Source organism: Pipra filicauda, unplaced genomic scaffold (assembly GCF_003945595.2).
Source record: "Pipra filicauda isolate LSUMZ 115617 unplaced genomic scaffold, ASM394559v2 scaffold789_size180692_pilon, whole genome shotgun sequence".
Classification (NCBI taxonomy): Eukaryota; Metazoa; Chordata; class Aves; order Passeriformes; family Pipridae; genus Pipra; species Pipra filicauda.
The window spans coordinates 100,681-121,938 of record NW_024104963.1 but is presented as its reverse complement, the minus strand read 5'-3'; the positions used below and the strand labels follow the sequence as shown (position 1 = coordinate 121,938).

Here is a 21,258-nt window from a genome sequence, read left to right as displayed (position 1 = left end):
ACTACAAACTGGCTCCTGACAGAGCTTTACCCAGCTGGGAGAGCTCATCAGCCCAGGGACTAGAGCAGCTCTGGACATGCTGGCCTCCTAAACTCCAGAATCAGCAGCTTTAAGCGTTGCAGGAAAGAGATTTACATGCTGAAACAAATACTCTCTCTCTCTGACCAAGCCATTAACAGTGACAATCTTGTCTCAGCTTAAAACCATTCACACCTCACTTTTTTTTTAATATTTAGTCACAGATTAGTGTTAGACGGTGAGCTGGGAGAAAATGTGAGCAGTCCAAGAAAACACTGTTTAATAATAGTAATGCCTCTAAAAAGAAGCTATCACCTCTCTCTACAAATGTGTCTTGGATTAAGGTCTAGAAACATTGAATTTAATGACAAAAGCTGAGATTTTGATCTCTCCTTGTTACTCCAAACACATGGGTCTTAAGTTACACACCTGTGCCTTTAATTCAGCACTGAGTAATTACATTTAGGTGGGTGGAATCACTCCAGGTTTTTCTTGGGGTGCCTAAACTGAATGTTGTCCTAAGGATTTGGAAGCATATGAAGTGAATTTAGGAATGAACATGTATGTCAGTAGTTGCAAAATGCAACTGAAATGAACTGTCCCAGTCTGTAGAAGGAAAGCAGAGGTCTAAATTTCAAGAGTAAAAGCAAGCACGTAGCTTTGCACATGTAGGTATAATTGCATCAGCATTCCCTGTGTTTTCCCCAACACTACTTCTTCTTTCCTATTTTTAAGAATAATGGCAAAAGGAATAATATAAATTTAGGTTGTCTTGGGTACTTCACCTTTTACTCATCTCCTTCAGGAAAACTTTAAAGCCTTTCCATAAAACAGAATATTGGCTATGAAGAGACCAAATGTTAGACTCAAGTGGAAGGAAATAGGTCAAAATAAAATGCATTTAACTGAGAAACTCTCCTACAGCACGATTTCATCAGCTCTGCCTCCTCGAGAAGTCAGGAAAAAACAGTACAGCTGCATGAAAAGTAAATGAGCAGCTTTTTCTGACTCCAGAACCAGAAAATAATGACATGAAACCCAAATCCAATGCAGCACTATCACTTGTCTTTCCAAATGCCAGCATTAATTCTCTCTCTCGCAGCTCCCAGAGACTTGTTAAACAAAGGAGCCCCATAATGTACTTTGCAAGTGAAAGGTCCCGGAGTGGCAGAAGTCAACTCCAACACAGAAGGCCCTTAACAGAAATGCTGCAGCTCGCTCCAGGAGTTTTGCACCGAAGGGGATCTGCCTGACCTGGCTCCTGCCACAATCCCTGTTTTCTCCTTGCATCAAACAAACAGTTCTGCAGCACTAGCAATAGGCTGGGCTTTTAGATCAAAACTAGTGTCTCAAAACCTGGAAGTCAAGTCAACTCGTGCAAGTCACAAAGGGCTGGTTTGGTGTGTGCACAGAGCAGTCAGGCATCTTTTTATACCAGAAACAAATTCTCTGTTTAACACATGCCTGATGAGCTGCATTTTCCCTGCACACCTGGGCCATGCCCCGGATGCTGAGTGCTCAGCCACGCTGTCATCCTGATTATCCTCCCTATGCCCCTGGGGGCATTTCTGGAGCCAATTTACACCTCTAATATTTTTTGGCTCCTGGAGAGAGAACTGATTTTGCTTGCACATTGTAATCCTTTCAGAAGAACTTTTCCCTTTCCCCCCTAGTTTTCCTCACTTGTTGTTAATACTTTTTCCCCCTTAAGTTTAAAAATTAAAACCTTTGCTCTGAAAGAGAGCAAAGGAAGAATGAAGAAGATTCAAACCAAGGAGGAAAAACTTAAAATCCGAATTTCTGTGAACAGCAGAACAAGTCTCCTCCCGCTGCATTAATGCCGCCTCACGAAACGGCGATGGCCTCTGCAGGCAGCTGCCTAAAAACACCCACGGCTCCTCGGGAACACAGACATGCAATTGTTATAATTTTTTTTCCCCCTAAAGATTTAATTTTTCTCTCTTTACATTCAGCCCCTCGGTGACTCCCGAGAGCCCTCTGCAAAGCCATAAACTGACTTTTGGAGGAGCTTTTGGACACCCCCGGCAATGGAGCGGCGCTACGCAAATTGCGTAAGGGGGCCAGCAATCCTGCGGCGCTACGCAAACAGCGTAAGGAGGGCGCCGGTAATGGCAATCGGGGAGTTACGTCAGTTGCGTAAAGCTACGCAAATGGCGCAAGAGCCCTGCCCTCAGCACTACGCAAGTGACGGGAGGGCCACGGTGGCTTCCTGAGGGCTCGCGGACCTTTCCCACTTCATCCCAGTCCTCTCCAAAGGGCTCCCACTTTGTCCCGGTCCCTCCCTAAGGGCTCCCAGTCCATCCCAGTCCCCTCCTAACGCCGCTGCCCACAGCCCTACGCAAACGGCGTAAGGGGGCGCCGGTAACGGCAAGGGAGGGGCGCTACGTAAACTGCGTTAGTCTACGCAAATGGCGTAAGCGCCCTGCCCTCAGCGCTACGCAAATGGCGGGAGAGCCCCGGTTCCTTCCTCGGGGCTCCCAGTTTATCCCAGTACCTCCCAGTCCTTTCCTAAGGGCTCCCAGTTCCTCCCAGCTATCGCCGCGTTCTCGCGCTTCCAGAATTTTCTCCCTCCGCTTCCCAAATATAAAAGGGACTTTCTGTGCTGAACACCGAGGCGGGAGCACTGACAGGCTCGGCGCAGGGGCCCTGTGGTATTTGATTTCTCTACAGTTCATGTTTTTATAATGAAGGGGGAAGGGTTAATAATCTGTCACAAAGGACTGGAGCTCTCAGAGCCAATTAGTCCTCCAGTGAACCATTTAGCTGCTGAAATAAATCCAGTCTCAGGCACGCAATGAGCAGGATTCGAGACAGAAAAGCCTGTGTGGGTACGCAGGGCATTGAGCTCGTGCAGATTTGTCCACAGGTGCAACTTGGTACATTTTAGTACTGAGTGCTTTTGATACACGAACTGGCCACCGAAACTCCCTCGGGTCATAACGTGCAAAGGTGGGACAGCTTTATCCAGAACACGTAGACCACACAATTTCTCAAAGCTGGATCAGAATCTGTGCCAGCCTGTGGTGGAACCATGAAAGCCACCCCCAGGAGTTGCATTTCCCATTCAGATATCAGGTGGGGACAAGTCCCTGCCACAGGAATGGAAAATCCATGGTGGGGTGGGAAGGGCCACGATGCTGCCCTGGCAGAGAAGGGGGGATGTGCCACTGCAACATCTCCCAGCAATGCTGCTGTGGGTGGAAAAACACCATTAAGGTGGGACAAAGTCTAGGAAAGCAACGGCAGAGTCTGTCTCCCTCTAAATGTGATGTCTCCATCATCCAGACCCAAAGCCATGCTTTGGACCTCCCTGCACCAGTCTTGGTTTTCCAGCTCCTTAACTGCATCAGAACAAGGCCAAAAAAATTACTTCTTTTTATATTCTTGTAGTGGGTTGACCCTGGCCAGATACCAGGTACCCACTAAAGCCACTCTCTCACTCTCCCTCTGCAACTGGACAGAGGACAGAGAAAAAAACCAGCTAAGAATTCCTGAGTAGAAATAAGAGCTGGGAGAGGTCAGTGACTGATCACCTTCACGAGCAAAACAAGACTCCAAGTGGGGATAGTACTTATATTTATTACTAACAGGATAAGAGCCAAAGAGTGAGAAATAAAACAGTCTTAAAAACACCTTCCCCCCCCTTTCCTTCCATGTTCTCCCTCCTCCCCCCCAGCAGGGAGATGGGAGGGGATGGGAATGGGGGTCACGGTCAGTTGTTGTTTCTGCCGCTGCTCAGGGAGAGGAGTTGGAGTCCTTCCCCTGCTCCCGTGGGGTCCCTCCCACGGGAGACAGTCCTTGATGGACCTCTCCGGCGTGAGTCCATCCCTCGGGCAGCAGCTCTTCCCAACCTGCTGTCCCGTGGGTCACTCCTCCATGGGGTCAGTCCCTCACGGATGAGCTGTACCGGTGTGGGTCCCCCACAGGGGCCATGAGTCCTACCTGGGAAAAACCTGCTCCAGCCTGGGCTTCCCTCTCCATGGGCTGCAGGTTCCTTGCAGGACCCTGCTCCATCCTGGGCCTGCCACCGGGTCACAGCCCCCTTCCTGCATCCCCCTGCTCCAGCGTGGGAGCCTCCACGGGCTGCAGGGGGGTCTCTGCACCCCGATGCTCCCCCAGGGGCTGCAGGGGCACAGCTGCCCCACCCTGCTCTGCCCCACGGGCTGCAGGGCCTCAGCTCCAGTGCCTCCTCACACCACTTGTGCTCCACTCCCTTCCCCAGCCTCACTGCTCTTCTCTGCTCCTGCTCCAGCCCCTCCAGGGCCTTCCTCAACTCAGGGGCCCAGAGCTGGACACAGCACTCCAGGGGTGGCCTCACCAGCGCTCACTCCAGCCCAACAATCCCTTCCCTGCTCCTGCTGCCACACTCTTCCTCAGCCAGGCCACCATCCATTGGCCCTCTTGGCCACCTGGCCACACTCTGCCTCCTCTTCAGCTTCCTGTCCATCCCCACTCCCAGCTCCCTTTCTGCCTGCCTGCTCTCCAGACACTCTGGCCCCAGCCCGGGGGGCTGACGGGGCTTCTTGTGGCCAAAGGGCAGGACCCGGCCCTTGGCCTGCTTGACCCTCATCCCCTTGCAATCAGCCCATGGATCCAGCTGGGCCAGGTCCCTCTGCAGAGCCCTCCTGCCTTCCAGCACATCAACACACCCCCAGCTTGGGGTCACCTGCACATTTGCTGATGAAATGCCTGGTTCTGCAGCAGCTGCAGATGCTCACCCCAGCCTTTAGCCAAGCAACTGGAGTTCTTGGTACAGTCAGTGCTGCTCCCACAATAGTCGTGCAGAGTTCCTGGTGTGACCAAAGGGACACTTCACTACCCCACCCATGACACAAAGGCCGAGGAATGGGAATTCCTAAGAGAGCAGAGCAGCCTGCAGAGCAATGGGGGTGATGTCTGATCACACCTGCTTTCCTGGAGATGGCTGAGCCCCAGCTCCCAACCAAGCACCACACAGACACCTGCTCACTCCCCTCCCGGGGAGGTGGGAGAGAACTGGAAGAGTAACAGTGAGAAAACTCGTGCGTTGAGACACAGTTTATTAGGTAGTACACAGATGAGGTAGAGATGGGTGTTGGGGCTTGAAGAGTAGCTGGGGAGGTCTCTGCTGAAGGCTGGGAAACCACGAGCAGGAGAAGCCATGACACAAATGGTGTCACTCTAGTTTTGCTGACCGCTGCACCTTCTTCTTGGGTTTGCTGCTCTGGGTTTCACCTTTTTGCAGTGATGTAGAGCATTTCAGATCAGCCTTTGGCAAACAGCCTTTCCCCATCACAAACACCCGTGGGCTCTTCTGAGATGGCTTCAGGTTAAGAAGTCTAGGAAGAAAGGGACTGGTATTAGCCAGATGAACATTTCCAGCCAGCCAGCCGCTCGCCTGTCTCCTCACAGAGCACACAGTGTCACATCCTCTCTCCAGGCAAGCAGCGAGCAGCAAATGAAACAGAACTGCACTGCCTGCCATGGAGGCAGCAGAGGTGGAAGGGCAGAATCACAACCAGTTATGGGCCTGGGGACCAACTGCAGCACACGGGGTTCCAGGTAGAGAAGGAGGCTGTGCTTGCCCCATAAGGAAGCATAGCTAGGGACTGGCTGGCCCCTTGACAGCCGTTCTGGATCTCCCATTCCAGATTTTGCAGCCCTGCAGGAGCTTAGTGTTTCATACAGTGTCTTTTCCCATTGTCTCCACACAGATCCACAGACATCTCCACAGACATCTGGCCTTGGCCAGAGGATCATCTCTCTGTGCTCCTGTATGCTGTGTGTTCCTGCTGCCTCTCTGGGGCTGGCTGTCCCCAGGGCTGCACGCTCACCCACCCCAGTCAGAGGGACTGAAGGGAGGGTGTCAGAGGATGGAGCAGGCTCTGCTTGGTGCTGCCCATCAACAGGACAAGAGGCAATGGGCAGAACCTGATGCAAAACACGTTCCACCTGAACATGGGGAAGAACTTCTTTCCTGTGCAGGTGACAGGTTGTCCAGAGAGGGTGTGGAGTCTCCCTCATTGCAGGTATTCCAGAACCCTCTGGACACAATCCTGTGCCACGTGCTCTGGGATGACCCTGCTTGAGCAGGGAGGGTGCACCCAATGGCCCGTCCTGTGATACCCACCAGGAGCATGGATTGGAAAGCACATGGACATTTCCTACCTGCACAGCATTTCGGCCTTAAATTCCCCCACACGCGTCGGGAAGAATTTCACACAGAAAATCTGATTCTGGCCAGCAGGGATGGTACCACAGTGGGGCTCGATGGAGAACAGTGGTGGGTCCTTGACGGGAATTGGAGAGAATTCCGGGGAGGAGCTAAGGCCCTTCGAAGAGCGGCACAGCTGCTTTGAAAGGCGCAGACTTGGCTGGGGCTGAGTTGGCTGGGGCTGAGTTGGCTGGGGCTGAGTTGGCTGGGGCTGAGTTGACTCGAGCAGCAATGCCTGCTGCACCAGCCTTGCATGATTCCTTCCCCAGAGATCCTCAGCAGTAGAGGACAAGAAATCACCTGCAGGAGGAAAGAAGACATCTTTCAAAGACAAAATCCTTTGTTCCCAACAACTCTGCCTCCTGCTGCAGGTGGATAGAAGAGAGCTGGGAGGCACTTGGAGCGCCTCTGGCCAAGTACTTTCAGCAGGAGACAGAGCAGCTGGGAGCAGGGTCTCCGCCTGCAGCACACACTCCCGTGCCGGGGCAGGAGGCTTGGTTTTAGACAGTGACTTTGCATTTGCCCTGGAGTGGGGAACTGCACCCAGACAGCGGCTGCAGGGCAGCTCACTTGTTCCACCCTTATTTTTCCCAGTCTCAGAGGCTTCCCAAAGAGGTGCCCTGATGTCCCCCTTCCCAGTGCTGACCCAGCACATGGCTGTCCCTGGAGCCCAGCTCAGCTCCTGTTGAGAGCACAAGTGGCAGAGCAAGAACAGGAGGGGCTAAAAGGCAGACAGGGGGGAAGGAGAAAACTCTCCAGCTGCAGCTGGGAAGTGGACAGGGATGAAAAAGCAATTAATGTTTTGGGGTGAAGTGGCAGGGTCTTCTCCCCAGGCCCTCAGCTATCAATTGAAATGGCCCAGGCACCACCCAGAGCCAAACACTTACGTGTCTGAGTGGACGAGAACAGCCTCCCAGAACTCTTTGATGGTATTTCCTCCTCCAGATTCTCCTCCCAGCAGTATTTCAGGGCTACATTCCCTGTATTGGACATCCGGAAACTGAAAAACAAGGAGGAGGAATAAAAAGCAAGTACTAAAGTAACACTGTCTGGTGGGCTCCTGGTACCACCTTCCCCAGGCAACTCTGCCACGTTCAGAATTGCTGCCCTGGGTGGCCCAAACAAAGTATTTCAAAGTCTGGAAGTTTAGGAGGAAAGGGCCAACACGGTGCCCAGCACTCACGTGCTTATCTCTGTCTGGAAGAGCTCAGTCTGCTTCAGCTGAACCTCGACCGTGTCCAGTTTGAACTCGGCGTAGTCAACCTGAGCACTGAGGACAAGCTCGACCTCGTGGCTGCTCCTCTCCACGATGGTGTGAGGTGGTTCCGGGACTGCCTTGACCACCTGCAGGCAGAGGAGGGAAGAATCACTGAGCAGAGCCCAGAAAGCCAGGCTGAGCAGGGAAACCTTTTGGCCTCCAAACTTGGCCGCATAGAAAGGACATTCAGGTTTATTTGCCTGGAAAGATGACATAATTGGACTGGTGTACTACAGCATTGGTTTCTACCCACTGATCAAAGCAGTCACCACCACGGCTATTAATACACCCCTGGGGACTATGGCCAGCTGTCAGTCCCTGTGCTTCAACCCCGTAGAGCCTCTGACCTTTTCCCTGGTCCTCTATAAATCCAGCAGATCTCGACATGAGGATTAAGTTCCCCTGCTGGAGCCCTGTGGATGGAGAAGCCCAAGACTGACTAGTCCTAGAAAGAACTTTTTCCTTCTTGTCTTAGGAGAAAGTGCTCTCCAGATGGCACATGTGGGGTGGGAGCTGGCTGTGGGCATTTTGGGATGTGAATGATCTCACTGGGAAAGTCTCCAAGTGCTGATGCCCTGCTGGGGAAGTTGGGTTTACAGGCCTCACAATGATTCAGAAACTCAGAAAGAACCTTCACCAAGATAAGTGTGCTTGGCAATAATGATAGAAAAAGCAAGACTTTCTGGAGATGATGCTTCTCCAGACTCCTGCGTACTATCACACAGGGCCTGGGCTGCTCCATAATGAGATATCCCCCACAATACAGAGGCCACAACCAAAATCTCTGGTGTCGGTGTAGGCAGAGCTCGGAGCTCACCGGTGTACGCACAAGAGCACTTGTGCTGCTCTCCCCTTCGGAACAAGAGACAGAATGCAGTGGAATTAACTCCTTGTGGGTGACAAGGCACCAAATCAGATGAAGAGACTTTAACACTGTCAAATGGGATAAAATCAAACGTGACCTCCCACTCAACACGGGCTGCAACACTCGGCTCGTGGCACAGACCGGCAGTTTGCGTGTGGATAAAGGTCTCTTGCCCAAAGGCTTCCCCTGTGGTGTGAGCCCACCCGCTCACTGCGCATCCGCCTCTCCCCAAAAGGCACTGCTGGTGAACCTCCCGGCTGGAGCCAATGCCCAGGGGAGGCAGGAGCTGCTCTGCCAGCAGCGCTGGTGCTCTGCTGCTGTCGGCAGGTCCTTTTGCAGCAGCTCGGTGAGCTTTTGCTGCTGTGCTTCTTACCCTCCGCTTCAAAGGCCAGCGGGCTCCCGGGAGTCTCTCGGTGGTATCCTCCCACTTCTCAGTGCGCATTCTGTCGTCCCAGTCGTAAACCTCCTCTGGTGGCAGCTGGTATTTGATCTTGGCCACCTTACAGTTCACAGAGTGCCTTTTGATGGTGACTGGGACCTTGGATTTCAAGGTCACTCTGATATTCTTGGCACAGCCAGGCTGGAGGTGTCCTGCCACGACCCGCTGGGATAAAGGGAAAGGGGTCGGGCACTGCAAGGAAGGGTCTTTTACACGGTGGAGGTTGGTGAAGCAATGCCGAAGTTTATTAGGGGGACAACAACTTATATAGGGTTGGATGAGGGGTGGAACTTGGGTTAGGGAGGAGCATGAGACTGACAACTTGGGGAACATGGTGATTGGGCAACTGGGCAAAGAGGGGAGGAGTCCAGGCATCACCGGGGGAAAGGACCAATGAGAGCTACCTCTGCACTGCACCAAACTCTGACCAATGGCAGGCAGAGGAGCGGGAAAACAGGGAAAAGGCGGGAAAACTGAGGGAAGAAGAAGGGGACAATATGGTGGATAAATTTAAAAACAACAACTGGGGGTACATATAACATTAGAACAGCACAACAATCAACCGGGGATAACTGGGGTACAACTGTCACATCCAGAAAGTGTCATAATCAGTATCAGAGGTCAAATCCGGTATATTAGAGTCCATTCAGGGATTATATATTTTTCTCCAGGCTTCGTATCGTTCCCATTCATCTTTATTTCCTCCAACAGTGTCCCACCTAGGGAGAACCAGAGAGTCAAGACCAAACTGGAATCACTGGCAAGGGCAGCACTGACAGCAAAAGGGACTGATATGGCGAGCAGCTGTGCTGGGAATCAGCACCTCAGTGAGGATTTATGTGAGATTTGACAGAGCAAAATATGAACAGAAGGTGCCACCTCCCAGAACGCGGAGCCTTTTCTGCTGGGCTGACAGCCCTGCCCCAGCAAAGACAGGGATTGCATCTCATGCATGGCACTGGAACGGGCTCTCACTGGAATGTGGTGACTCCCTGCCAGCTCCCAGGAACACCAGGAAAGCGCCTGAGCAACTGAGAAAGGCAGGGCTGTCCCAGCTCACCTTGGGGGAGAACTGGAACAGGGCATCTGCCAGCAGCCACTCAAACCACATCACCTCCTCCTTGCTGCGGTTGGTGACTGTGAAGGTCTTGTCGCAGAGCTCCCTGACTGCACAATCCCTAAACTTTATGTGATTCGCTCTGACAGCTGTGAAGAAGGAGAGCAAGAGATCTCAGCATGCAGTGATGTCCATCCGCCCCCCTCACTTTCAGAGACACGTGTATGTTCAGCTCTTCCTTGCTCCAAGCCTCCCTCCCTCCCTCTGGGAGGTCCCCAAGCCCGTGGCTGTGCCTGTGCCCAGCGACAAGCAGCACAGCACACACTGCTCTGTGTGCATGGCTGGCAAGCTCACAGGCCCCCAAGTCCAGTGGGTGACAGCCCAGCCCTGGCTAGAGAGAGGACACACATGATCAGACATTTTCCTCTTTCTCGCTCTACCTTGGCAGCCTCTCCTCTCTTACCCTCAATGATGTCGTCCTCCAGATTGTCCTCAGCATTGCTCTCCTGGCTGTCTTCTGCTAGTCCAGGGAGGTTATCAAGGGTGAAGTCATCATTGTGGCCTTCACCCACCAGCTCTATGTCGATCTCACTGTTGCCTGACACTGGCACACGGATCTTCCCTTCCAGACGTTGTGCCAGGGTGGGTTTGAAAAACACGTCAAACTCTGCTGATTGCCCGTGTTCCAGGAGCAGGTAAGGCTTCTCGGGACGCTTCTTGGCTGCACGGCAATGGGAATCAGAGTTAAGTGATAGAGCTGTACAGAGGAAATACTTCCCTGGGGTATACGAGGAATAAGAGGTTGGAATCAGTTGCTTCTAAGCACAGGTCCTCCCACCAGTGGTTCCAGACCCTCTTCCTGTGTTCACAAGACTATGCCACCATCACACATATCACCACTTAAGCGGCTTAACCTCAGGTTAACGCCCAGTCCTCATTCCATCTGCTTCCAGCCAGCTCCTGCCATACAGAAGGCTGAGCCAAGGAGTGGTTTTGGCTTCTGCTGGCTGGCTTGTGTGCTCAAGGGCTGCCTCCCTTCAGGCTGGTACCTTCCCACACGCAGCACAGACCTCAGCCAGTCCACTGAGGTGGTGATAGTCCCCCACAGCTCAACCCACCGTGTCTCGAAGAACAAAAACTTCCTACAACTTGCTAGGAGGAAACCCTGCAAGGAGTCCACAAGAAAAGCTCGGGGGACAGAGAGACCAAGGAAAGAAACTATGTCTAACATGTGGCTGCTGCTTAGACAAGCCAAGAACAGGGCACACCTTTTCCCTCTGTGAATGATCACGCTGCACAGTTAATGAATTTACCTTTTCCAGTGGAGTCCTTTTCCATGTCTGCAATGTGGAAGGCACGGAGTGCGGACTGCCTGCCTTTCATAAAGAAAACTCCCTTGTCGTCCATGATATGAACTGTGAACTGAGAAAAGGGAACACGGAGCACAATGACATTGGTGTGAGTAGAGGCTGGCACGGGGGTTGAGCCCGTACGGCCGCTGGTCCAGCACGGGGAACCCAGACCACCTCCCCACCTCAAACACAGCGCCCAGCACAAAGGTTACGTGAAGTCACACAGGGAAAAAAGGTTGTTCAGAAGCATATGGATAGAACTGACATAGAGCCAAACAGGACAGTCAGTCACGAGCAGAATGTAACAGAACCACAACTAAGTTTAATTAAAATGGAGTCAACCACTATCAAATGCAATCTCATGGAACTGGGACATCACACACGCCCACATGAGAACAAAATGTGAGCTGGGAGATGGGGGGAAAACACCCCACCACCTTTCTTGTCTTGTGTTCAACTGACGAGGAAAGACTGGACAGAAAATCAGTCTTTGGGACCTTTCCTCCACGGGACAAGCACTTGTTCCCAGCCCAGAGCATTCCCCGAGCAGGTCCTTACCTTTGTGGGTATGATGCCATTGTTACGAAGGACCAGGGGGAGTGTCTGTGAATCCCCCAGCAGGAGCCTCCTGAAGCGCAGCACAGGGGTTCCTCTCTTACTCCGAAGGCCCGGGCACTCGACTGTCACCTGAGGCACGTGCCCCTCTCCACTGACAGTGAAGGTCAGCTGTTGGGGTTTTGTCTTCACAGAGCTGCTGGAGAGGCACAGAAACCATTTCAGCCAGAGCCTTCCAGAATAACAGTTCTAAATAATTTCCCTCATTTGAATCACGCCGTACAGCAGATAAATAACGAGGCACCAGATGAGACGTGGCAAATCCTCTGGCTGCAGTGATAGGAGACATGCAACAAGCAAAAGCACACCATGAGAACAGTACGAAAGCAAGAAGGGAAAACCAAACCAACAGCACCGTCAGTAAAGATTATTTCCAAGGATCCTAAAGAAGGAATTGCTTGTTAGGGCAGAAAGCTGACTTCCCTGTTCCAATTCAGCCACTAAAGACTTGGGGAAGGGCAGGTCAGAGCCCCAGTACACAGGTGCCAGGGAGAGGAACTGGGCTTCTCTTTGGTAAGAGCTCCAGTCACTCCCCTGATATAAAAATAGCTTAATGTATGCCTGGAAACCACACAGGATCACTTCCTTTTACAGAAATATGGAGGAAATCTTGACTTGCTGGCACAGAAACTGCTTCATCTGAGCCTTTAGCCTTGGAAAGCCCCAGCTCAGCTGTTGCACTTGTCAGTAACTTCCAGCTGGCTACCTGAGGCCCTCTCTTCAGAGTCCCTCACACAGCCTGAAGTATCCTCCTCATTTTCCTGCTCTGCTCTGCCTAATGCTTAATGCCCCCTACATCATCTCATGCCAGGTACTCTGCCTAAGGGCACTGAAAGCATTAGAGGCACCAAGGGAAGAGGCAGCTACCAGAACGGTTCCCCCAATACTTCACGGAGTCACTACCTTTTTGGGCTAACAAGGGAAGCTGTGAAAGTGCACTGGTAGTCCTCCTTTTGTTCTGGAGTGAAGGTCACTGTAGCAAAGGCGTGGGATAAGCCAGGAATGCTCATCTCGACAGGATCCAGCTTGAAGATGTTGCTGATGAGGCTGTGAGGCTTGGGGGGAACCCACAGTGCAGTGTTAGTGTCACATCTTTCAATGTGACCCAGTACATTCCTAGATGCATCCCTGGGAACAGCCCCAGACAGCCTGTCTTGCTTCATGCTTCCCTGGGCAGGCTCCCTCCATGCCAGGGGATGCTGACCTTGCGCCAATGCCCAGGCGAGCAAAAGCTTGCTTTGAGGGCTGGGCAGCCACCCCAGCACATGTGGGAGGTTGGGATGGCACAGAAACCCCTCAAATAACCCCGGACTGGCCTTTCAAGAGAAGGAAAAGCCAGGAAATGCTCTGCTTTGAGCTCTGCCCCATCGGTCCATAACAGCCCCTCTCTGAGTGTGCTTTTGAGAGATGTTCAGAAGGATTCCCACCAAAGACCCAGAAGCATGAGCCAAAATTTGCTTGAGAGATGTGGAATTCAATGCAAGTGCCCCCCTGGCATTGCTGCTCTGCCCTGCAGTTTGACCTGCACTGAGCTGGACTGGTCCAGCTGGGCCAGAGACCGCAATGACTCTGGAGAACAAGGCAGGCTCTCACATGGCCTTTAGAGAGCAGCGCTCACCTTGGCCTCTTGTTCTTACCTCTCCAGGCAAGGCTTTGATGGAGAGGACCACGTCACATGGGACACTGCTGCCATTAGAGATCTTGAAGCGAGCCGTGGCCCGTTGCCCAACCTGAACTTTAGTGAAGATGAATTTGTTATCATCTCTGATGAACACACCGTTGCCTTGCACCGACTGTAACGTCTGGCGGAGATTGACGTTGCTGTGGATCGGGTACTGCTCAAAGATGGACGTGACGTCTTCAACAAGCGCTGCAGACAGACCAGAGGAAGGGCTGAGGCTGGAGAATCTCTTTTCTGAATTTACCTGGACCCAGCTGGCCTCTCAGAAGGCTTGATAAGCCCTTTCTGTCCAGGTGACTGCAAAACCCAGCCTTGGATGAGAGAGCTCAGTCAGTGAGGATGGAGCTCAGTAAACCTCAGTCTTAAAGGGCATTGCTTTCCTTTTATGCTTCCACACATCCCTCCCAGCCTCTCCCCACTGGTGGACTCAAAAAGGACTGCAGCCTCTGAGGATTTTAAGGTGGGACTTCAGGACCAGGTGCCTCTCTATCCAAGTAGCAAGTTTAGGTGCTGATCAGTAGCAGGACTGCCCATGGCAACCTGTGGACAGCACGTACCTGGGAGGCAGGACTCGGCAGTCAGGGTAAAGGGAATGCCGAGGGGATTGTCCTTGGGGTCTCTGTTGCTGATGTCAATGTACAGCTGCTCCTCGCATTTCCCCTCTGCTCCTGGGCTGCAATCCACTGTGATCTTCTGCTGGCCCCCAGGACCGACGGAGCCGGAGCAAGGGGACACCGTGAACACGCCTGCAGTGAGCTGAGCCTGCAGAAAGAGCGCCAGGACAGGCTGATGCCCAACAGCCGTACCCTGAACACCCCCAGCAAGGAGGATGCCACGCCTCAGCCTCCAGCTGGGCCCGAACACCCAGTGGCAGGGCAGGGAAGGATGACTCCACGGCCCAAAGGCAGCCCCAGGATGAGATGAACAAGCCAGGAGGAGCTGCACGTCTGTCCCGAGTGGCAGAGAGAAAGGAGTTGGGGTGAAAAGAATGAAGGTGGTAGCTGGGATCCTTCAACCTCCAGGGGTACAGGAGAGCAGAAAGGACTGAATGATGGGAGAGAGAGAGGGGATTGGGAAGAAGAAAAAGCAGAGCTGTCAGTGCTCTATGGATTGGGAGTTCAGATGGGGACAGTTTGCTCCTGTGGTGTTCCCAGATCTGTGCTGGCTAGCAGCCACCAAACACAGGACCTGCTTCCCTCTCTTGACCCCACAACTGCAGGTCAGAGCCAGAGCATGGGACTGTCAGTGGAACTGAGCAGATAATGGACTCTCCATCTCACAGACCTTGTCCTACCCCCAGCCTGGGCACAGCTGCATCCTCCCCCATCCCCTGCAGCAGCACACGCTGGGCAGGAGCAGGAGCCACCCACCTGTGTGGAGCGTTTTCTTTCCCTGACCGAGGGGGCAGATTCCTCTTGCTCTGAACTGAGAGGAGAAAGCAGAGACATCTGTCATGCTGAGCTCCCCTGCCTTTGTCTGAGGCCAAAGCTGGCCTTCCTCCCCATGCAGGAAAGCCTTCCTGCTCCCGATGGCCCCCGGGGAGCTGCCTGCAGCACCCATTGCTGCAGCTCATGGACAGAGCAGCTCTGTCACCAGCTTTGTCCCACACACGGGGATACTGAGGTGTTGTTTTCCTCCCTCTTCCCAAGCCAGCAATCCAAATGGACAATAACCCAGGTCTGGCTGCCTGGAATTTGAAGTTGAGGGCGCCTTTGTTCTCCACAATTAAGACCTGTCTCTTCTTGGTGCCCTTAACCATGGCACCAAAGTCGATGGGCGAGGCAGGCTCGATGCTGTCCTTGCTGTACACAGCTCTCGCCGACACCCTCACTGGGATGGTGGCAACGGTCTCGCCTCCTTGACCCGATTTGAGATCAATGACCTGCAACCAGAGGAGGGGCTGGTAAACACAGCAGAGAGGCCAGCCTCTACCCCTGTCCCCTGACCCCAGCCCAGGTCTCCAGCAGCTCACCCTCCCTATTTAAAGGCCTCTTCCAGAGCCAGATTTCCAGCTCTCTTACGAAGCCTCCCAAATGGGTTTGGAAGTCTCTGTTTGTGTGTGTAGGAGAGAGGATGCCCCAGCTAAAGCCTGCTTTGCACAAGACACCTCTCCTGCTTATGCTCCCAAGACACACTGTGCTAACGCAGCCGGGCCCAGGCAGCTCACCTGGCAGAGCAGGATGGGTTTGCTCTCGAGAAACATTTCAGTCGTGGGGTGGAAGAGGACCTCAACTTTCACAGGTGGCCGGGAGGCTTTCAGCACAGCCCCCTGCGGCCGGACAGTGAAGGGAGATTCCAAGTCGCCCCTCTTGGCACTTCCAGTGGTCAGCTTGAAACTGTGGAGAAAGGGAAAGCACAGGTGCCACCAGCACAGCCAGCACTTTGCACAGGACCAGAAAAAAAAGAAAAGGGAGCAGCACGGGAACAGGGTCTAGCCATGGACAGAGGGAGAACGCAGGCCTGGGAGCCTGAGGAAAAGCTCAGCACCAGGCAGCTGGACTCACCTGTACTCAATGTCATACAAGCCTTTGTTCTGCAGACTCAGGACTTGCTGCTTATTATCCAGGACATTAATGGTTCCAAATTCCAAGCTGCCATCTGGACCTGCAGAAAACCCGCAGAGCGAGGTAAGAAATGGTGAATATTTGTGAGCTGCTGCAGAGCACACCAGCTCACAAGCTACACAGTTGGAGTTCTTGGATGGCACAAAACCCTCTTCAGCAAGTGTCCCTTCTCAGAAGTGTTCTCTAGCTACTTGGCTGCCCTTTCTCTTCTCACTCTAGTATCTGCAGGGTAGAAGCCAAGGAGCTTGGTTTCCATTTCCTTGCTTCCAAGCACAAATCCAGCTACTTTATGTGCTCTGCTGAGCCAACTGCCTGTTCAGATGACTGTTGTTTCAAAGCACCAAATGCAATCTGCACATGAAGCTGCACATTTCCAAGTTCAGAAGGGAGAGACTCAAGGCTCTTGGTGCCCTGACAGCGCTTTACTTCACGCAGCTTGCAAGGTCTGTGCTTTATGGATCTGTGCCACCCTTGCCTGCTATGCCATCCCCTCCCAAGGGCTTTGGTTGCCCACCTGCCAAGGTAGTAAAATGCACCCGGACTGTGTTGTCTGGGAGGCATCCACTGACCTTCAGGCATGTTGATGCTCAGATTAACATCGTAGACCTCCACAGAGACTTTGATGGTTTCAGCCTGAACAATGCCCAGGATGTTTTCTGTATCTGAAACCTGAGGCAGCAAGAAACAAACACTGCTTAGACCATTCTTTTGGAAGACAGCCTCTAAGTCCTTGTCTCTGCCAGCTGCTTCCCCCATGGCCTCCCTGGCTTGACAAGTGTTTGTGGACTCCCAAGTTTTTTTAACCTGTTCATCTCACAGGCTGCCCTGGCAGGATTCCGCTGCAGTAGGAAACCTTATCAGCCCAATTCCACACTCCCACAGCAGGGAATGGTGCTGCTAAAGCACCCTTGAGAGGGCCAGGGCTGTAAACACAACCACAAGAAATGCAAGGTGTCCCAGAGCAGGTGGCATCGACAATTAGCGCCCTCCTCGTCAATCACCTCGCATGTTTGCTGAAATGCAGCCTCTAAACCACAGGGAACAAAATCCCAGAAAGGGTGCAGAGGGAATGCTGGTCTGTACAACCAAACAACAGCCTTCAAGCCTGCACAGCAGCAAGGTGGCTGTGCTACAGGCTCTGGATGCAGAGCCTGGGCACCCGGCCAACCCAGCACAGAGGCAGAAGTTGGGGCCACAGCACCCCCGTGTCTGTCAGGTGCAGCTCTCCCTGACTCTGTCCCTAAGAGCACATGGCTGCTTGCTCTGCCCTGCTCTGCCAGGCAGGCCCAAGTCCCTCTCACCTCTAGTCGGATCATCTTATTTGTGATGCCAATCTTCTCGGCCTTGAAATCCAGCTTCACCTCAAAGTCTGTGCGGGGCCCAACGATGCCCCTGCCTTGCGATGCAGAGAAGTCATTGCCAAGGTCGTCCAGCCCACTGAGATGCCATGCCATGGGCAGTGGGCTGTCGTTTCTCAGGACCAGGGTCTGGGTGTCAGTCCTGCAGAGACAGGAAGACACTCAGTGTCAGTGCTGGGTGGTCACACCAGCCTGGCCACTGAATGCGGCTCAAAGCAGCTCCATCTGAGCCTCTGGAACCAGAGTCAAACCTCTTCTCTTTGTCACGAGCCTTGGAGTGCCCTCAGCCATGGGATGACTGACCTGTGCTTGTTGAAGTGAAGCTGCTGGGGACTGACCCCCAGCTTCACGTGCACCCCTTGGCAGCACAGTCAGAAGACCGCTGGCTCCGGGTTGTCCTTGATCCAGCAGACGAGACTGTCTCCCAGGAGGCCAGCAGAAGTCGGGTACGCCCAAACACTCAGCTTCTGAACCCGTCCCCACAAACAGAAATACAAAGAGCCCTCTGTGAGCAGGAGGAACGGCACTTCTGCGGTCCTGCCCTACCTGCTCACCTCCTACCTTCTTCTCTTTGGGCTGCAGCCTCATGCTGGGAGGGTCCAAAAGGAACGTCTCTCCTTTGCTGTCCTTCTCAAAGGAGAAATGCACCTCTGCCTCCATGGGGGAGTCGTTGAGGATGGGTAACTTTTCGCTGTTGCCGGGGCAGTTCTGTGCCTTGTACCTGTCCAGAGAAGGGGAAAAGGCTGCAGAGGAGACTGTTGCCCTCACCACACACCGAGGAAAGCACCGTGTGCCGGCAGCAGGAGGTGGCACTGGAAGGCCATGGTCTAACAAGCAGGGGAAGAAAAAGGATCCCTGTCAGGGGCACGAGGCACAGTCTGTGTGCTCATCCTTGCCTGGCTTTGATGCCTGCCCCTATACCTGGTGCCTGCACCCCAGAAGCGTGACGATGCACAGGCCATTTCAAGAGTGTTTCACACAATTTAAATTCAAAAGTGCCTGGAAAAACAACAATACACCAGGCACAAGGGTTCTTTCCCCTTCTTTCTTGGGTGCCTTCCCTGCAGAGGATAGAGAAAGGCTTTGGAAAAGATGTTTGCAAAAGAGTTTTGCTTATCTCTTTTAGAAAAGTCGTCAGACTACCATGGGTTAGCTCAAAAGTCTGAGGGAAAGAAATCAAAAGCATCAGTTCTCAAGGGGAATGTGAAAGATAACAAATGACCCTTCCTGATGTGTGCAACTGAATTTGGAGTGAATGGGCTAAAGAGGTAAACAGAAATCCCAGACCATCCATCAGCCTGGCCTTCCAGAGCTCCCATGGAGACAAGAACTTAACTTCAAATGTTATTAAAAAAATAAAAAGAAGAGTGACATTAAAAACAGAAATATGCCAACAGCTACAATGACAACACTTTTAGGCAGACTTTTTCCAGCACTGTGGATGCAATGGAATCTCAGGAAAACATAATTCCTGCTGTAGGTTCCCCTCTGACTCACACGTATTGGCAGGTCAAATCACAAAATCTCACTACTATTAGAGATTAATGAAAGGTTTACAAAACCATCTAGAGAATACTTGCTTGTTTGTCTACCTGTCGAGCTCAAAGCACTTGAAAAAGCACCATAAAGTTCATTTCCTAAGGGGTGGAGCTGAGACGTGGAGGGGACACAGGTTGCCCCAAGTCACCCTCGGGCTGGCAGCAGCAGCTCTGGTGGCTCTGGACACCAGGGCACCCACCAGGCTGGCAAAGCAGCTCCTCCAAGGCTCATTTGCCTGTTATCTGCTCACACTCACACATCTGTGCTCCCTCAAGCCCATGTGTCTGCCAGGTCTCTGCCTGGGACTGCCCTGCATTGTGCCACTGGGACAGTGTGTCTGCAAGTGTGTCCAGGAGAGCACAAGGCCCTGGAGATCCCCTCCCGACATCTCAGTGTGTACAGGCAGCACACAGGGATGCTCACTTGGGAGCAGGGAGCACATACCACTCTCCTGACTTGCCACAAAGAAGCGGTCCAAAGTGGAACTGCTTTGTGCTCATGACATATTCCTTGGAGATGATGTCCTCCTTCTCCTTGCTCTTCCTCCCGCGAGGAAACACCAGCCTGGGCAGAGACAATGGGGAATGAGGAGCTCTGAGATGCTGCAAGTAGGAAATCTAGTCAGAAAGCCATCACCCTTCTCGGTGGCTGAGGTACCAGTTCAGCCTCCCAGCTCCCAGCAGAGGAAGGGATGCTGGGTGACTCGGGCAGCACCATCTGCCCCAGCCAGAAGGTCACAAGGGGCAGCCCTGGCTCCCAGGTCGGGGGTGCAGTGTGGGATGCTCCTGTGGCCCAGCCTTACCGTGGGTTCTGGCTGATGCTGGGGTACAGGGCAGTGGCACTGCAGGGCAACTGGTACAGGCGCTTTGACCCCAGGATCTCAAAGTTCCTCAGCTGGTCAAACTGCCCTGGCACTGTGGGGCTGAAGCGGATCTTCAGTTCCACCTCAGCGTGGGCAGGAACGATCCACCGGAACCTTCTCAGCCTGGCAGTTAAAAGGGAAGCTTCAGACATTGCTAAGGGGCAAACGAGACAAGGAGGAGGGCTGTGCACTCGCCATCCCATGGAGGCACTGGCAGAGGGTTGCTGCTCACCTGGCAGGTCTCTCGAGGGTTGAGTCACTCTGCAGTTGGCTTTTCATTGGCTCAGGTGAACTTCGGGGTGTTTTTGGGGAGTGATGCCGGAGACTTTTCGGGCTCTGGGGGGAGTTTGGCTTTTCCTTGCTAGACTTGTGTCTGGCTTTCCCCTCATCACCCACCGGCGAATCCACATTGGGGAGAGGCCCTACAAGTGTGGGGAGTGTGGGAAGAGCTTCACCCAGAACTCTAACTTGAGGAGACACCAAGAGACCCACGGGTAAGTGAAGCTCTACCAGTGCCCCACCTGCAGGAAGAGATTTGGCCGCTCCTTCCACCCCAAATGAACCCCCTGATGGTTCCATCCATCTCCAAATTCTCTGATTCTTGCCTTCGAGGTGCCACATTCCCAGACATTCCCCCTTTCCAGGTTCTCCCTCTCTCCAGCCTCTCGTCAACCTGTGCTGCGAGTTCCTCCGTTCCAGGCTGTGCTTTGAGAACTGCATTGGCATCTGGAGACTCCTCAGCCCCCTCATGATCAGTTTGGGGGTTCCACCCTCCACTTTCCCCACTCTTCTGACCTCTCCCACCCATTTCTCATCACCCCCAAACCTCAGTGCTCTTCACCCTCCACTTTTGGGGGGTCCCACTCAGTTTGGGGTCCCACCACCCCTTTATCCCCTCTGACCCCCCTTTTCCCACCAACTGCCCCCTTCCCACCCCCCACTCACCCGAGAGCTCCTCGCCCGCAGCCGGGGGGGCTCCCAGCACCACCAGTGCCCAGAGAAGTCCCCCAGAAAAGGGGTTGGGGGGGGTCCTGGGTGGGCTCTGAGTGTGTTTGGGGGTCCTTGGGGAGCTCTGGGGAGGTTTTGGGGAAGTTCCCAGCACATTTTGGGATGAGCTGGGTGCTTTATTGAGGGGCAGGTGCCCTCTCAAAGCCCCTCCAGAGCGGGTTGACACAGGGGGGACACAGGGGGGTCCCCATTCCCGATCCATCCCGGGGCCGGTTCTGCCCCCCCCAAACTCGGCTCCACCTCACAGAGACCCTCCAAGCCCCTCCCCCACTGCCCCCAATAACCAGGACTGGGGAGAACTGGGAAGCTTTACTGGGATCACTGGGAGCAGCCGGGTGGAGGCAGAGTGACAGCAGGGGAGGGGGGGACACACGACCCCCCAAAATCCTCACGGGGATGGGGGGGTCCAGGCTGGGCCCGAGGCTCTG

General features: G+C 53.4%; 4 protein-coding genes across 4 annotated transcripts; all 4 read right to left on the bottom strand.

Annotated features, from left to right (window-relative positions):
* Positions 1-5,061: 5,061 nt before the first annotated feature.
* LOC120324955 (hydrocephalus-inducing protein-like) lies at positions 5,062-8,966 on the bottom strand. Its single transcript, XM_039389921.1, has 5 exons — positions 8,729-8,966; positions 7,416-7,576; positions 7,120-7,232; positions 6,187-6,532; positions 5,062-5,357 (listed from the first exon to the last, which is right to left on the bottom strand). The coding sequence occupies exons 1-5, from the start codon at positions 8,795-8,797 to the stop codon at positions 5,195-5,197; spliced, it is 852 nt and encodes a 283-aa protein (XP_039245855.1). The 5' UTR covers positions 8,798-8,966; the 3' UTR covers positions 5,062-5,194.
* Positions 8,967-9,025: 59 nt separating this feature from the next.
* On the bottom strand, positions 9,026-15,101 carry LOC113991053 (hydrocephalus-inducing protein-like). The gene is made up of 8 exons (XM_039389915.1): positions 14,870-15,101; positions 14,057-14,261; positions 13,456-13,688; positions 12,722-12,873; positions 11,762-11,957; positions 11,165-11,273; positions 10,315-10,572; positions 9,026-10,000 (listed from the first exon to the last, which is right to left on the bottom strand). Exons 1-8 carry the CDS (start codon positions 14,945-14,947, stop codon positions 9,741-9,743), a joined length of 1,491 nt encoding a protein of 496 aa, XP_039245849.1. The 5' UTR covers positions 14,948-15,101; the 3' UTR covers positions 9,026-9,740.
* On the bottom strand, positions 14,951-17,814 carry LOC120324954 (hydrocephalus-inducing protein homolog). The gene is made up of 7 exons (XM_039389914.1): positions 17,725-17,814; positions 17,365-17,563; positions 16,633-16,732; positions 16,004-16,103; positions 15,667-15,835; positions 15,111-15,381; positions 14,951-15,018 (listed from the first exon to the last, which is right to left on the bottom strand). Exons 2-7 carry the CDS (start codon positions 17,515-17,517, stop codon positions 14,951-14,953), a joined length of 861 nt encoding a protein of 286 aa, XP_039245848.1. The 5' UTR covers positions 17,518-17,563; positions 17,725-17,814.
* Positions 17,815-19,379: 1,565 nt separating this feature from the next.
* LOC120324953 (hydrocephalus-inducing protein-like) lies at positions 19,380-20,698 on the bottom strand. The gene is made up of 3 exons (XM_039389913.1): positions 20,055-20,698; positions 19,763-19,945; positions 19,380-19,524 (listed from the first exon to the last, which is right to left on the bottom strand). Exons 1-3 carry the CDS (start codon positions 20,570-20,572, stop codon positions 19,380-19,382), a joined length of 846 nt encoding a protein of 281 aa, XP_039245847.1. The 5' UTR covers positions 20,573-20,698.
* Positions 20,699-21,258: the final 560 nt, after the last annotated feature.